The following is a 12962-nucleotide window of genomic DNA, read 5'->3' as shown; positions in this document are numbered from 1 at the left end:
AGTACTATGAAGGTTAGAGGAGTTAATATATGTAAAGCCAGTAGAATAGTAACTGACTTTTTTTTTTTTAAATTATACTTTAAGTTCTGGGATACATGTGTAGAAAGTGCAGGATTGTTACATAGGTATACATGTGCCACGGTGGTTTGCTGCACTCATCAACCCATCATCTAGGTTTTAGCCCTGCATGCATTAGTCCTAATGCTCTCCCTCCCCTTGTCTCCCACCCCCTGACAGGCCCTGGTGTGTGATGTTTCCCCCGCTCACCGTGCCCACGTGTTCTCATTGTTCAACTCCCTCTTATGAATAAGAACATGCAGTGTTCGGTTTTCTGTTCCTGTGTTACTTTGCTGAGAATGGTTTCCAGCTTCATCCATGTCCCTGCAAAGGACACAAACTCATCCTTTTTTATGTCTGCATAGTATTCCATAGTGTATATGTGCCACATCTTCTTTATCAGGTCTCTCATTGATGGGCATTTCGGTTGGCTCCAACTTTGCTATTGTGAACAGTGCTGCAATAAACATATGTGTGCATGTGTCTTTACAGCAGAATGATTTATAATCCTTTGGGTAGATACCCAGTAATGAGATTGCTGGGTCAAATGGTATTTCTCATTCTAGATCCTTTAGGAATCGCCACACTGTCTTCCACAATGGTTCAACTAATTTACACTCCCAACAGTGTAAAAGTGTTCCTATTTCTCCACATGCTCTCCAGCATCTGTTGTTTCCCGACTTTTTAATTATCGCCATTCTAACTGGTATGAGATGGTATCTCACTGTGGTTTTGATTTGCATTTCTCTGATGACCAGTGATGATGAGCTTTTTTACATGTTTGTTGGACGCATAAGTGTCTTCTTTTGAGAAGTGTCTGTTCACATCCTTTGCCCTGTTTGATTTTTTCTTGTAAATTTAAGTTCCTTATAAATTCTGGATTTTAGACGTTTGTCAGATTGAGACATTTCAAAACTTTTCTCCCATTCTGTGGGTTGCCTGTACACCCTAATGATAGTTTCTTTTGCTGTGCAGAAGCTCTTTAATTTAATTAGATACCATTTGTCAGTTTTGACTTTTGTTGCAATTGCTTTTGGTGTTTTAATCATGAAGTCTTTGCCCATGCCTATGTCCTGAATGGTATTGCCTAGGTTTTATTCTAGGGTTTTTATGGTTTTAGGTTTTACCTTTAAGTCTTTAATCCATCTTGAGTTAATTTTTGTATAAGGTGTAAGGAAGGGATCCAGTTTCAGTTTTCTGCATATGGCTAGCCATAACTGACTTATTATTAAATGCAATCAAGTTGGCCACTGGTATTACTTAAAATAACAATTCACAGCTCCCTTTTATTTGCTTTGATAACTAAGATCCAACTGAGACTAAATATAAGAGCAGAGATAATTCCCAAACGTTCCTTCCAAACACTCATTTTATCAGTGCATTATAACTCAGACCAAGATAAGAATGATGCTTATGTTCCAAGGTTGGTCCATAAAGGTCTTTCCTCACCTATTAATTTGTTTAACTACAGCACTAATATTCTTAGCCTGCATTTTGAATCCTAGAATCATCAAATTATGCCATACACAAGAGGAAAAAAAGAAGAAAGGAGCAATAAATTTCACTGTAGAGGAAATTGTAGTTTCTTTGAAAGATTTTATCACAATATAACTTCTAAACACTTCCTATGCAAAAAGCAACCATTTGAAAACTAAACTGAATAGGTAGGGCGCAGTGGCTCACTCCTGTAATCCCAGCACTTTGGGAGGCCAAGGTGGGTGAATCGCAAGGTCGGGAGTTCGAGACCAGCCTGGCCAACATGGTGAAACCCCATCTCTACAAAACATACAAAAATTAGCCAGGTGTGGTGGTGTGCACCTATAATTCCTGCTACTCAGGAGGCTGAGGCAGAAGTTGCAGTGAGCCGAGACTGTGCCACGGCACTCCAGCCTGGGCAACAGAGTGAGACTTCATCTCAAAAAAAAAAAAAAAAAAAACCAAGCAAGAAAGAAAAAAAAAAAAAGAAACTCATCTGAATAAAGTAGTTTTATTTAGAAAACTAAGAACATTCTCAGTTTCACGCAAATAAAACTAATAAAACTTGTTTATTAAAACTAATAAAACTAATAAAGTTTCATTAGTTTTATAGTCTGGTGAAGTATCAAATAAAACTAACCTGTTTATTAGTTGTATTTGAGTGAAACTGAGAATGTTCACTGAATCTATAAAGGTATTACTTTAGAATTCACCCTCCAAAATAACATAGATCATGTTTTATCATTTGTTTCCTTCAGTTATAATGTTTCCAACAGGTTTTCAATCCAACCAATGAGGTTAGGCAAATATAAATAAAAATATCTTGCAAATGTTGAAACTCTGGGTGAATACTGGCACCTAAAACACATGGACAGAATGGCCCATCTACTGCTACTACTGGTGAGCTGTAGCTCACCAATCTGTGTGGCAACCTCAAAAGTGGATGATCTTCCTTTTGTCAGCATACATCCTCCTTACATCCACTGTCTCATGCAAGAAACTTGAAGGTCCTTGAAATCTTCTTCAACCTAGACCATTGATCTTTCACCAATCCTTCTGAAATCAACCTTCAGAACACATTTTTCATCTGTCCGTTTTTCTTCATCTTCCTAATCCAAACAACTATCTGTTAACCACATACAACCATTCTCTACACAGAAGTCAATGATCCTCTTTGAAAAAAAATCGCAAATTTTCCCGATGCATTTATGATAAAGTTTAAAATACTAAAAATGACCTACATATTGTAGGTTAAGCTAATATTCTAATTTTCATAGGGCCTGTATCAATATGTAATTATACTTCAGTTGTGTGATTATTCATTTAATGAATAAATGGTAAAAACCATAAAGACAGGAACGACTTTGCATTTTCATCATTATATACTCAGCAGCTAACAGTTTCTGATCCATAATCAATTCCTAGTAAAGATTTGTTGAATATATTATTTTTAAAAAATATAATCCCTAAAACCTCTATTATACTCAGACTCTATCTACCAGAATCTGTCAGTAAATTATTTGCTCTATAAAGTTACCATTAGTAAAGTAATTTTTCCTTTTGTTTTTCTTTCCTAAACTGGGATGCCCAAAGGACTTAGTTGCACACAAGTCTCATAGGAACAAGACACATGTCACACCAAGTCATAACAACCAACCAATCATTCTGAGACTTGTCTCTGACAATGACATTAAAGGCTATTTTGTAAAAAACTCATTCATTTTACCTATATCTCTCATGACTGGTCATATCCTTTACAATCCTTTCCATCCAGACGATTTCTTCATCTATATGACTTTAGTTGTCACTACTGGAATTTCTGAGTAGAGCAGAGAATCATAGGAATCTGCAGATATACACAATCGGCCTATTTAGAGTAAGCAATTTACCTCCCTGGAGATCATTCCAGAGAATGAGCTCTCATTCAAAAATGAATGTAAGAAAGTGGTTCAACTCAACATTTATTAAACTTTGATTATATGTAAACCTCAGAAGCTTGTGTATAATAACATGAGCGAATGTACTAAAATTCCTTCTATCTTTGGCCTTTAAAAAGAATATACCTTTTTTCGAGAGGCTTTCCCAGAAGTAGATTAAAGCTGTTCTCTAGGCTGGTGAAGTATCTAATATCTATCTGAAAGGCAATCAGTGGTTTTATTTTTAATGTGTTGAATCATGTGAAATTACAAACATGTATACACATCCATGTAGTCTTTTCAAATAAAAGAATAGAATTCTTAATTGGCACTGAACTCTGGATTATTTTTTGCAATTACATATTAACATGGGAAATTCCGGATATTTCCAAAACTATCTTATAAAACCCAAACTAATGAAAAGCAGAAATTTAACTCAGTTCCCCTATTTGATTGTTCAGCTACATACTGAAAACAGACAAATAGTTTTTAACATTTATATTTGGATAATACTTAACACTTTACATAAGTGTAATCAAGTTTGGTTTAACATAGTCCTTTCCTTAAACTTGCGGAATTACTAGCTAAACACGTCTCTAAGAAAAATAAAGAAAGATGAAGGAAGGAAGGAAGGAAAGATACTGGCTATTTTTAATAAAAACAGTATTAATAATAGTCACTATTTGAGTGTTTATTAAATTCTCATGTGCTCTGTCACAAATCAATTGTATAAAATATTGATATTACTTGCAATAATACTCTTAAATGAGTATTATTCAGATATTTCAGATGAGGAAGCTGGGTCTCAGGAATTTAATGCACTTTACTCAAATTGCATACCTAATCAACTGTTAGCACCCAGGTCTGACTGCTCCTAAAGTTCATGCACTATCAGCTTCATTACTGTGGCTGTTTATTTATCTCTACAGCAAATTCTTATTACAAATGTGACCCACAGACATAAAAAAAATAGTATAGATGTTAAAATGGCCTAATATTGCAATAGCAAGTTAGTAGTAGAGATGGGACTAAAAACACCATCCTCTGAGTCCAGCCCACTATTCTTTCCACTAAAGTAAATTCGAGAGTATAACAATATCAATCTAATTAATAAAGATTACTTTGAGCCTCAAAATTTCCCCCAAAGTTGATTACATTTTTACAGGCAAAAAGCTGCATGCTAAAAACAAGGCCTGTTTTATGGTGAGTTTGTATGTTTCCCACTTTTATGACTACCCATTCTCCTATCCCTCTTCCTCCTCTTCCTTCTCACAGACATTTGATCTCTAAATGCAGTCACAGTCAAAACCTAGCTATCGCCGGGCGCGGTGGCTCAAGCCTGTAATCCCAGCACTTTGGGAGGCCGAGACGGGCGGATCACGAGGTCAGGAGATCGAGACCATCCTGGCTAACACGGTGAAACCCCGTCTCTACTAAGAAATACAAAAAACTAGCCGGGCGAGGTGGCGGGCGCCTGTAGTCCCAGCTACTCGGGAGGCTGAGGCCGGAGAATGGCGTGAACCCGGGAGGCGGAACTTGCAGTGAGCTGAGATCCGGCCACTGCACTCCAGCCTGGGCGACAGAGCGAGACTCCGTCTCAAAAAAAAAAAAAAAAAAAAAAAACCCTAGCTATCAGGATAAGTCCACATTTGAGTCAAATCTTTAAGCCAACCCTGTAAGTCTCTGCCTCAAGTCCCCTTAAACACTATTCTTCTATTTTAGTCTTCTTCTTTATTCTGAAGCTTCCTTTCTGCTCTGTTCCTCTCCCTGCTTTCATCTTGTACTTCAGCACCTATCTGTCTCTGTCCTTGAACTTGAAGTCACAGTTGAGATCCCCACATCCATCAGACAATTACAAGTTGGTCTTTCAATTATCACTTGCCTCCGAGTCCCTGTCCCTGTCGTCTTCACCTGTTAGGACACTCACGCATCCATCTAGGAACCTTCCCTTAATCCTCCACCGACTACCAACTACCTAGATCACAAAGTGCTTTTGCCAGCCTACAAAAAACATAGCCTTTGCCCTCCTAAACGTCCTTTAGTCAAAACAGCTGCTGGTACCATTACCGCTGGTATTACTTCTTCCCATTGTATCCTGCTTCTCCCTGGAGTAAGAATCTAGTTTCTAATTATTACCAGTCCCTGCCTTTTTCCCTGATCCTTTTATATGGAACCAGTCATGCCTGGCTGAGAGTAACAGGAACAAATAGGCCTATTACTTGAGGAACATAATAAATATTTTCCTCCTGGAGGAGAGAATGGCAATCTTTCTTAAACCGGTGCTGATTCTTGCATTTTGGAAGGCTTTGCTGAATACATCACTGAGATCCCTAAAGACAGAAGACATACGACTATTTGACAGTATCACACAGAAAACTGGATACAATCTCACAGCATGAGAAAACACACTGCTGAGTGGATATAATGCTAAATAATGATAGGATGCTCCAAACAGAGGAGCCGATGAGTCATAGGAAGCCCAGTAAATGTTTCAGTCAAATTAAGTAGCACAAGACTCATTTTAGGACGGTTCCAGGAAAAGACCAAAAGTGTAGGATGGAATTCAGATGAGAAACGTGTTTGCCCAAAGCTTAAATCCAACAGAACAGACTACTGAAATTGTAAAAAATCTTGAGCTGCTATTAAAAAGTAAACTAAAATTTATTGAACATCAATTTCAAATTATTTCATCATTATGCATATAAAATATTAAAAATAAAAATTTTTCTCATAATAAAATGAGAAAATCTAATTTTATAAATGACAACCATAACCAAAACACAGAAAGTAAAAAAGCCCGAGGTTAAATTCAAATTCTCATTATTGAATGAGGCAAAAGGCCACATACAAGAAACCATTTTACCTTTGTAATAATCCTAACTTCGTTGTCAAAAGTTTGATTGATATTAAATAATTTCAAATTTTAAGTTGTCTCCTTTAAATCTCCCAATTTTACAGTTATCATAAATGTAAAAAGACTACCTCTGAGGAGATATTACAACACAATCGCAATTAAAAGCTAGGAGAAATTATTCTGAGTATGTTATCAGAAAATAAGTTAGGCCATTTAAAGGAAAGAAAGAAAAACAAACAAACAAACAAGGAAGTATTCTGAATAACTTAGAATATAAATGGGAAACTAATTGGGAAATAAATCTCTAATCTAAAATTAATAAATAAGAGGTACTTGGATAATGCTACTTAAGGCAAATAACATTTGGGACACACGAAGACTTTTAATTAATGATAAATTGAAAGGACACAAAGATAGATGTGTACCCGCCCCCCACCCGCTACACCCTTGTTCTGCTCTCTAATCTTTGCACATACCAGAGATTTCGTAAGTTCTGTGAGTACCTAGTTTTCTGCACGTACCAGAGATTTTGTTTTGCACATACCAGAGATTTTGTAAGTTCTGAGGCAAGGTCACAAGACGTGTTTAAGTAAGATAAACTCTTGCTGCCATAAACCTGCTCTCCTGCCTCAAAGTTTGAACCAAAATATCAGAAATGGCAGGAACCAATCATAGTTAGCCAAATCGCCTTGTTCAAACACTAGCCAATCATATATCTGATTTGTATAATAACTCTATGCCCACTTTTCTTAGACTATATAACATTGTTCGGAGCTGAGTGGGGGAGCTCTCCTGCCCGTCTCGTTTCACGAGCGAGGGAGAGTTCCAGGTTCGAACCTGTAATAAAGATCCTTGCTGCTTAGCTTTGACTCTGGACTCTGGTGGTCTTCTTCGGGGAATAAACGGTCTGGGCATAACAAAATCAATTGTGTGTTACTTGTGAGTGGACTGTCTGTCTCAGGATATCTGCCTCTGGAGGTGTCCTATGCTGCAATTCAGAAGCCAGTGGCCATCCAGATAGGGAAAAATGACCTAACCTATCCCGAACATGATTGCCAAAAGTAATGGCTGCAGCACCAGGAGTGTGCACATTCTATTTCTATCCCCAGTCATGAGGAACAGAACATGAAAAACAGTAGAATGTTTAGTGGCTATCCTACAATGTTATCTTTAACCAGACAGTTAAAGATATCTGGCCAGGGCAGGTTCACACAACAAGACAGCAGGAGGCAGTGGAACTTATGAAGAAGAGACGGAAGAGCTACACCTTAAATACCTATTATTTCCCCAGTGGAAATTTCTCCACTATTTCAGTCATCCATCCATAAATTTTACTACTTTTATATATTCGTGTGAAAACATGGAGGCTTCAAAGTTGTGTCTGTCACCAAGCTTCCTGTCACGAGAAGAAAACACTTCCTGACCTTGTGTCATCTCTAATATCTTCCCTGGTTTCATCCTTTTTTCCAAAGCCATTCCCTCTTCCACTGAAATAGCTCAGATCTTACCATGTTCCCATCTCTTCTCACTATTTGCTTATTAGATTGATTCAGGAAAAAAGTAAAGTACACGGAAGTGCAGGAGTTAGCAAAGATGAATGTGAAATTTAGGAGTCCATGGAGTGCACCAGCTGCTCTGAAAGGCTACTTTGGCATTATTGGCAGATAAAGCTTCCATACTATCAGCATTTTGCTCTTCCTCAACCCAACGGTGCTTTTTCAAACAAAAAGTATGAATGGCTTTGTTTTTCATTTGAGATTGAGGTAAGGGAGTAAAATGCTGTTTGCATGGAAGCTGCATCTTCTCTCAAAGTACCTGAACTTGATACTTAGCCAATAGACCTTGTTCTTCAGTCCACATGTTCTTCCTCCAGACACATGCCTCTCTTACAGCTAGAGTTTTTCATTAAAGCCAGGCTTTTCTCATGCAAGAGGAAGGGTGACTACAAAATGTTTTTTCCAGTCCATTGTTCACCTGCGTTTGCACATCTGATCCAGTGACAGCACGTGTCACTAGGTGCCTTAATTAATAAAGCCAAAGTATCTTTCCGTTAGCAAACTAATTGTATTCACTTTTACTCTCCCATTTTAAATTAATCTCTCCTATTTCATTTCACCCTCTCATCTCTTCCCTCTATTGGATTATCTGAGGTATCTAATCCAATTCACTCATGTTCAATGAATGTAATTGCAACCATTCTGCAATTCCTAAGGTTTTGTTTCTTTGCTTTTTTCTTTTGTAGCCCATCTCTTTGCTACACTCAAGCTTTACATTTTTATACCCACTTACTACTAAAACTTGCCTAGCTAAGTTTTCTTTAAAAAATTTAAAAATCTTCCCCTGCTCAAACAATCATCTTACCTTTAAACTATTTTCTTAATGTTTATTTGCTTGAGAAGATTCTCCAAGGAGATGAAGGGCTGAATAAAAGTTTTAGTTATATAAGCTTAGAAAATCAAATTAATTGTTCCTTTTTCAATAAGAAAGATAGAACCTGAGGACCTTCAATAAAGTTGTCTAAATTTCAGAATATTCTATAGATGAAGTACAGCATGTGGTTACTGTAGATCCATGTTGGATGAACAAGTTTTGAAGTCTTTCCCTCCTTACACTATATGAAATATGTATATGTTTTACTCCTCCCTCAGCAAGAGCTAAGAAAAATCTAAAGAGAATCTCATCCTTTCTGATTACATAAAATGATCATGACTCAACCCCCAGCAAATTCTCCCAACATCTGCATAGTCTACCAGTCTACCCTAGGTATCTTCACCTTTTAGCAAGAATTTATTTTTGCTGGTCATACCTAGTGGGAATTATTGAATCAGCTGAACAAGGACCATATCTTATTCTATGTTCTATTCACCACATACCCCAATCAATACATTGTAATAATATCAAATTTTTAATAGGTTCCAAGATTAATATAAATATGATTTTCTACTGGGAAATTTTTTATAACTTAATAATTTAATAGTTTTCTGAAATCAGAATTATGATTTCCTCATGCTAAAAAAAGATAAAAATTTCTAATAAAATGACTAATTTAAAAATATGTATACCACACAGGCCGAGCACGGTGGCTCACGCCTGTAATCCCAGCAATTTGGAAGGCTGAGGTGGGCGGATCACGAGGTCAGGAGTTCAAGACCAGCCTGACCAATGTGCTGAAACCTGTCTCTACTAAAAATACAAAAAAAAAAAAAAATTGGCAGGGCACCACATGTGCACCTGTAATCCCAGCTACTCAGGATGCTGAGGCAGAAGAATCACTTGAACCCGGGAGGCAGAGGTTGCAGTGAGCATAGATTGCACCACTGCACTCCAGCCTGGGTGACAGAGGGAGACTCCGTCTCAAAAAAAAAAAAAAAAAAAAGTATACCACATAGCCAACATGCATAGGAAAAAAATGCTCCACATCACTAGTCATTAGAGAAACATAAATATAAACCACAATGAGATACCATTTCAGAACAGTCAGAGTGGCTATTATTAAAAAGTCTAAAAATAACAGATGCTGGTGAGGTTGCAGAGAAAAAGGAACACTTATATGCTGCTGGTGGAAATGTAAATTAGTTCAGCCATTGTGTAAAGCAATTCAGTGATTTCTCAAACAACTTAAAACAGAATTACCATTTGACCCAGCAATCCCATTATTGGGTACATAGCCAAAGGAATATAAATCATTCTACCGTAAAGACATTCATGTTTACTTTCATTGCAGCACTATTCACAATAGCAAAGACATGGAATCAACCTAAATGCTCACCAATGGTGGACTGGATAAATAAAACGTGGTAAATATACAACATGGAATATTAGATAGACATAAAAACGTCTGAGATCTTATCCTTTGTAGCAACAGTAATAGAACTAGAGGTCATTATCCTAAGCAAATTGACACAGGAACAAAAAACCAAATACCACATGTTCTCACTTATAAGTGTGAGATAAACACTGAGTAGTCATGGACACAAAAAAGGAAACAGCAGACACTCGAGCCTACTTGAGGGTGGAAGAAGGGAGGAAAGTGAGGACTGAAAAACTACCTATGGGGTAATATGCTTATTACCTGAGTGATGAAATAATCTGTATGCCAAAGCCCTGTGATGTGCAGTTTATCTACATAACAAACATGCACAAGTACCTCTGAACCTAAAATAAAAGAATAAAAAGTGTACCCATTCACAAAAATCTATTCTGTCGCTTGGAAATGAAAATTCTGTATTTTAATTGCTTTTGTTTTCTCTTGAATAATGTTAAGCATCTTTAAGGTGGTATTGCATATATTATTGATTCTTTTCACAGCAAAAAACAAAAGGTAGATTTAGTGATCTTAGGAATCCTTGTGAGCATAAGTCATTGGACTAGGAAATGCAATTAGAATTATATGCACTCAATAAAATATTTGCATTTGCCTTACAGATTGCTTACTACTTACTAAAGTGAGCATAAATATATTTTTGTAATAAGCTTCCAAGTCCTATAATTACGTGAAAATAAATTACACACAAAAAGAACTTAAAATAGAAATTGATATATGAAAGTTTTCAAACTGACATTTGGTAATAATTTTCTAAGAAAATCAAATTAAATTTCAAAGAATGTATAGAATTCTTATTAGCCTAATAATTTCTTTCATAGCAATGAACACACTAAATAAAAAGTTTAATTTTGTATAAGAAATGTAAGAATAATGCTTCAACATTTCAAGTATTTGTTTTATGTCAGAAATAAAAAGATTTATGGAGTATTGACATATTTATTTTTTAAGTTTGAGATTCTTAAAAGATTGATGAAGATAAAGACTTCAAAATTCCCTAAAGTTTTTGACATTGTGGTTAGCTCTGCAAATGTACTATTCCTTCTAGATCTTCTGAATTTTATGAACAGTTAAGTCAATCCAAATAATCAGGATTAGGGAGGGGAAAGAAGGAGGAAAGGAGAATAAAGCCATGAAAAATTTCTAAAATTTGCTCCCTGCCTTATTTGGAACTGGAGAAAATAGAATAAACTCATGCAATTGACCTGAAAACTAAACATGATCCTAGTAATTGAAGGTGAAGACGGAGTATACCATTTTTAGTGATTACCTTCTCTCAGTATAAACCTACTTACAGCTTTCTCTACAAGCCACTTCCATAGTAAAAATTATTATTAAAATTTCAGTAACCAAAAGTGCATTTATGAAATACATGGCATTAACAACAGTTTATTACATGTAGTTACTAACCCAAAAGAGTAAAATCTCTTTTTCAAGAAGTACTAAATCTAACAATTAACAGTAAAACCAAAATAAAAAATAACACACTTCCTTATTTAAATTTGCTCATTTCATCTTGTGAAAATTTTTTAGCATAGCATATGACAGGTGACATAGAAATTATTCTTTAAAAATATGTCAAAACTATTTGTTAAAAGAAAAAACTCAAACAAGATTTTAAAACCCACTTTTGCTCCACAACCATGCATTCACCAATTCCAAACTGACAAAATAGAAACTGTTAAGAGTTGGCATTTCATTATCTGAATTTAAAAATACTTACACTATTGGTTTTTCCAGGCGACTTCCCTGTGACCCAACGATCTCTCCCAGTGTACAAAACACTTGTCCCAGAAAGTCCTGAAATAGATAAAAAGATTAAAACTCATAAGTTTCCAAACTATCTTTACAGTAAATGTTTTGTGCATCACACATCTGCATTGTTTTCATTGCTGAAATACTGACATTTCTAACTTCCAATAACAGGTAAAATAAGCTCAATATGCATTAATTTTACCATGTGACTTTCACATGTTTGCACAGCATTTTGTGCTTTTAATCACAGAGCAGTTATTCTGAGTTCACAGGCATTGCGTTTGTTTTCTTTTTATGTTTTAAGCTAACATAAAAAATAGACAAAAGTTGGAGGTTTTGAATGCACAATTGGCTTAACTTCGGATGCCTCTGAAATTGCTGGAATTGTTGGCTGAGGAGACAAAATGAGAAAGCACATAGCAAAGGGGGCTAATCTCAGTAACACTTAGAGAAAGGTCTTATGATGCAGTAGCCTCAACTAGGGTCCACATCCAACCTGCCAGGTGTCTATTCTAGTACTATCGCTTACTAGCTGTGATCGTAGGCAATTAATTAAGCTCTGCAGTTTGCTCTTCTCTATAATGTATTAGTACCTCCTCACAAAATCGTTCTGATGGTTCAATTAGTTATTGGATGGGTCAATACTAGCATATTGTAAGTGCCTAAAAATGGGTTAAGTAAAATACACTATAAAGTTCATTGACATACAACTGTATGATTCTTATTTTCAAGACTCAGAATAACCCTGAAAATGAGAGGTCTGATACTAACATTGCATTTTACATATAAAGAAACTAAGTGCTTAGTTCACATTGCATGCCCATATCAAAACATCTTGTGTACCTCATAAATATATATGCCTACTCGGTACTCACAAAAATTTTTAAATTAATTTAATTTAATTTAATTTTTAAAAAAGAAACTAAATATCTAGAAGGCTGATTTTCTATAAATGGCAAAGCCAGGACCCACTCTGATGTTCTGATTCCAGATTGATATGCCACATAAGAATTTAAATACCATAAGTACAATGCAAACTCATATATCTATAAAATAAGTGCACCAACACCATCTGGATATG

The 12962-nt window shown here is 35.9% G+C and overlaps 1 protein-coding gene across 4 annotated transcripts in view; it reads right to left on the bottom strand.

Moving 5' to 3' along the window:
* LOC105496899 (copine 8) overlaps positions 1-12962 on the bottom strand; it is a 240662-nt gene that overhangs the window by 143415 nt on the left and 84285 nt on the right. For 3 of the 4 annotated variants that reach the window (XM_071071896.1, XM_071071895.1, XM_011767544.3), the window contains one exon: positions 11850-11926. In XM_071071896.1, the coding sequence (XP_070927997.1) occupies positions 11850-11926 (77 nt within the window). Of the gene's footprint in view, positions 1-3259; positions 3380-11849; positions 11927-12962 lie in introns of those variants that run through there. The other variant, XM_024797622.2, reaches the window with a different exon arrangement.

Source organism: Macaca nemestrina, chromosome 10, assembly GCF_043159975.1.
Source record: "Macaca nemestrina isolate mMacNem1 chromosome 10, mMacNem.hap1, whole genome shotgun sequence".
NCBI lineage: Eukaryota > Metazoa > Chordata > Mammalia > Primates > Cercopithecidae > Macaca > Macaca nemestrina.
The sequence above is the reverse complement of the archived record's forward strand: the minus strand, read 5'-3'. Positions and strand labels throughout refer to the sequence as shown.